At 28.7% G+C, this 4,569-nt stretch overlaps 1 protein-coding gene across 3 annotated transcripts in view; it reads right to left on the bottom strand.

Annotated features, from left to right (window-relative positions):
* LOC123005068 (zinc finger protein jing) overlaps positions 1 to 4,569 on the bottom strand; it is a 49,906-nt gene that overhangs the window by 17,550 nt on the left and 27,787 nt on the right. The window contains exon 1 of one of the 3 annotated variants that reach the window (XM_044398675.1): positions 3,831 to 3,950. The exons of the other annotated variants lie outside the window; for them this stretch is intronic. Within the exon in view, the coding sequence (XP_044254610.1) occupies positions 3,831 to 3,868 (38 nt within the window). The 5' untranslated portion in view covers positions 3,869 to 3,950. Of the gene's footprint in view, positions 1 to 3,830; positions 3,951 to 4,569 lie in introns of those variants that run through there. 3 annotated transcript variants of the gene reach the window in all.

The following is a 4,569-nucleotide window of genomic DNA, read 5'->3' on the forward strand; positions in this document are numbered from 1 at the left end:
ACAATTTTTAACTTATTTTTGCTTTGTTTTTTCGCTTTATTTCCACAATTTTTTTTTCTTTTAAATGTAAGTTGACAAATCTACACTTTTCAATGGTTCAAACACTAGTTTGTATAAAACTATTCAAATTTTGGTCGAAAACCCTGCAAATTCTTTTTTTTTTTTTTTTGATTAGAAATTTGAATTATTTTTTATCATTTCCAAAACTGCCACTCCACTAAAAAATAATAATAATAATAATAATAAAGGTCTTTATTAATAAATTAAAAGTAATACAAAGATGCGGAGGCGAAGTCTAGCTTGAAGCTATTCAACTTAACTTCAAAAGAAAAATTGATTGAAAAAAAATATATAACATAAAAATAAATATTACAAACAATATAAAATTTAAATAAAAATAAATTCGCAAGTTACTTAATAACTAAAAGAAAAGAAAGAAATCATTGCCAGTCGCTCAAAAACAAAAAGAAACAAACAAGAAAAAATTCTTTAAGAAGAAATGAAGAAAAAAAAACAACAAAAACAAAAAACAAATTTTTTTTTTTAATTTTCTTATTGTCATTATTAAGTGGTAAAAATGTCATGATTTATGGCAGTTTCCGTTGAACTTGAGAGAAAGGAAAAAATATCATCGTAATGTTGCTGCACGCTAAACTTGGATGTTTGGTCGATGAGGACGGTGGCCTTTCGAGCAGTGCTGCCACCTGTGTGACGACTTGCCAATAAAACTATTAAATTCCCCAGTATTCATTAGAATAATTGCCTTACTGTTTGTTCACTGTTGCCAGGTGTTGTGAAATTTCACCAGATTTGGGAATTTTCGTGTTAGTCTGGTGATTTGGTGAAAACTTTTGTCAAAATTCTAATACATATTTTTTTGGCTTATTTTTGAGAAAATTTAGGAAAATAATTGATTTTCTGACTGAAAAAGCTGCAAAATGCTAAGAATATCAAATATATTTTCAATTAAATTTTGTTTTTTCGGCTTATTTTTGYCTAAATTTTGTTCAAAAATCAATTAAATCAAGTGAAACAAACATCAGTTTTGATTTATTTTTAAGACTTGTTTTAAGAAAATCTTGCAAAATAAAAAAATATAAACAAAACAAAAAAGACATTTTTAAAGTAATTTGTCGATTTCTTGTCTTATTTTAGGGAAAATTTGTAGAAATAATTGATTTTGTGAGTGCAATACGTGCAAAATGCTTGAAAAAATGTGTTTCAAAGTTTGAAATATTTCCATAACAATATTTCGACCAAATTTTGTGTCTTTTCGGTAATTGTTCGTCATTCATTAAGAAAATATTGTAAAATAAATGAGTCTCTGCCTCAAAAAAGAACTAAATCGAACGAAACAAATTAAAATAATCTCAATTTCGATGTAATTTGGTAATTTTTCAGCCGAAAATGTGCTTAAACACTCGAAAAAGACAAAAGTAACAACATTTTTTGCCTACTTTGGTAAGTTTTTTGTCTTGTTTTTAACAAAATTTTGCAAAATAAGTGCGCCCTGTAAAAACAAAACAAATAGGACCATTTTTTAATTAATTCGGTACTTTTTATTTTTTGAACAAAAAATCGAGTTTTTTCTCACAATTGTACGAAGAAGCGAAAAAACATAATGTAAATAATGTTTTTTAAGCATCACAAATTTTGAGAACAAAGCACCAAATTAGGTCAAAAATGGTGTTACACATTTCCCTTTGAAGGACATTTTTAATCCGAAACTAATTTTTTTTCGCTAAAATATTCCAAAAAATCGCCCTATTAGGTTTTAAATAATGTTATTTTTGCCTTTTCCAATGTAAAAACTGATACTTTTTCACATTTCTTTAAAATTTCATTGCATTTTCAGATTCCCCAAGTTATTCTATGAAAGTTATTATTAACCTTCCCTAAACCTAAGTGTTTTTGAATTTTTAGAGTTTCTTTGGAAATTTTTGGATTTGAACCTCCTTCTTCAAAAATCCATAACTTTGACATTTTTAACTATTTTGAAATCGTATTTAAGCATTTGAAAGAGAAAGATTTGGTCATTCCTTTAGTGGATTCATGATTGAACACTGGAGGAAAAAATGTTTTTATTGGGTTGGTAACTTAATTTTGCAATTTTTTATTTTGTCAAAATATTTTAAATTCAGTTACAACTTTTAGAATTTTTTTTGTAATTTTGCAATTTTTTAATTACTTTGTTTGATCAAAATAAATATTTCAAATTGAGTGACTTTCATAATGCAAAAAACATTGTAAATCGACCAAAATGAGCAAAAATGACGCGTTTCAGACTTAGTTCTGCAATTTTGCACATAGGTATTTTGATTTCAGTCAATTATTCAGTGAAATTCAGTTAAATTCATAGAAATAAACGGAAGTAATGTATTTCTAGGTCCAATTTTGTAATTTTGACAAAATATTTCAATTTTAGTGAGCTTTTCAGTGGAAATAAGCGAAAATGAAGCATTTCAGACTTGCTTTATTACGTATTTTCTCTAATAATGTGAAAAACGTTCTACATACACAAAAAACACAAAATAACACCTTTTCAGATCTACTTTTACAATTTTTTACCTTGTTTTGTCAAATTATTCCAGATTTAGTGATTTTCTTAGTGAAAAACACTCTAAATCCAAAAAAAACGCATTTCAGACTTAGTTTTTTACTTTGTTTTTTCAAATTATTACGGATTTAGTGAGTTTATCAATTGAAATAAGAAAAACTAAATTAATTAAAAAATTTGTGGAATTTAGTGATATTCTCATAAAAAGCCAGAATAATTTTCCAATTTTTTATCTTTTTTTTTTTCGATACCGATAACTTTGCCATGTTTAAATATTATGAAATCGTGTTTGGGCATTTGATCCTTCTTTTGGTGAATTCATAATCAAAATATTTAGCCAACTCTCAAAATTTAACGTTGCCTTTGGGGAAATTTAAATACCCCTAACTCAATTTTTTCAAATAAAAAGCCCCAATTTTTTTTTCACTAAATCGAGGAGAATTAAATTCTGCTTCGATCTGTACTAACCTTCCCTATACCTAAGTTTGATAATTTTCAAGTTATAACAACTTTTTTGAAATTGCCATGAAAATAATTAGTTATTATTTGTAAAAAAAAACAGAAAATAAACAATTAGAAAATTTAACTCTTTAAAGGCGTTAAAAAAACAAAAATGCACAAATCTGGCAAGATAAATAAAAAATTCAACAAAAAAAAATAACACAATTTCATCGCCACTTTCCTGAAGTCAAAATAAATGGTCAAGTTTAGTTTTTCCGAAACAGTCCGTAAAAATCGACTTTTCTAGACTTATGATTGAAATTTTCTCCTGAAAAATGTTAAAATTTAACTTTTTCTGGGTCCATAACTAAGAAATGATATTAATTATGAGGCGACGTCGAAAAATATTAAGAACCGATATGTAAATCCACTTTTTCGGTTTAACAACAGAAAGCAGAATTTATGAAGCATGCAAGAAAATGATTGAATGGCAAACCGCTAAGTATGCAATTATGCAAATTTTCCACAATATATTATACATCAAAATAAAGCGATCGTTTCGATAAATTAAACGATTATATTCATAATATAATATTTATGAGTCGGTAAATAACAATTTCGAAGTACCTGAGTTTCTCCGAATTTTGTTAAACAAATAACCAGACATGCAGGTAGAGGAAGAGCCCCTCATAAAGAAAAAATCTCCAAGAAATCATAAAATGTGAAAGTTGAATAAACAGCCCCTTTTTCGCCTAGACTAAACACAGCACCTCGTGCATGTGATGAAAAAATGGCGTTTGGCCGCCATGAAACCCTCCAAATGATCAATCACCTGTTTATGTAATGCAGACACATATTAAACACCACCATTTAGCACTTGAGGAAGAAAAATCGCACTGAAATCGCCATTTGAGACTAGAAACGTGGACCCACAACAACAACAACACCACCACCACCACACCAACTCGAATTCTACTCTCATAGACCCAATTTACAACACACAATAAAATTACGGGAACGAAACGTCTGCTCAGACTCAAACCACAAGCGACTCGTTCCACCACTTGACTCTTCTTAAGTCATAATTCGAAAATACAATGACAAGAATGTGAGTTTGGGATTGATTGGAGAAAATGGGGAAATGGAAAATGTACGCACGCCACTGGAAATGTGGCCGTTGCCCCTGTTTAAACCGGTCTTGCACCCCTACTGTCTGTCTTTTTCCCTTCGATTCTAATGTCCTAGCGGCTTCATCAGCTGCAGGGATGGGTATTGTCAATATTTTACCTACAAGACGGTTTTTTCAAAAGATTTCCGGCTTGAAACAATCAAATAACACACTGAAAAGTTGAGTTTTTCAGCGAAAGAGAAAAACTATTACGTTGCTAAAAGCTAATAAATGCAAAAYAAAGAGTAATCGATTTTTATCCACATTCAATTAAAAATCAAAACCTTTTTTTTTCAGTAGAAAATACCAAAGAATGTTTATCATTTAGTCAAAACAAGCTTCAAATAGTTATTTTTCAAGTACAAAAAACTCCAAAAAATACATTCTACCTCTTATTTTGTAT

Source organism: Tribolium madens, unplaced genomic scaffold (assembly GCF_015345945.1).
Source record: "Tribolium madens isolate multiple individuals breed KSU strain unplaced genomic scaffold, Tmad_KSU_1.1 Scaffold_20;HRSCAF=117;Tcas5.2_LG4, whole genome shotgun sequence".
Taxonomy (NCBI): domain Eukaryota; kingdom Metazoa; phylum Arthropoda; class Insecta; order Coleoptera; family Tenebrionidae; genus Tribolium; species Tribolium madens.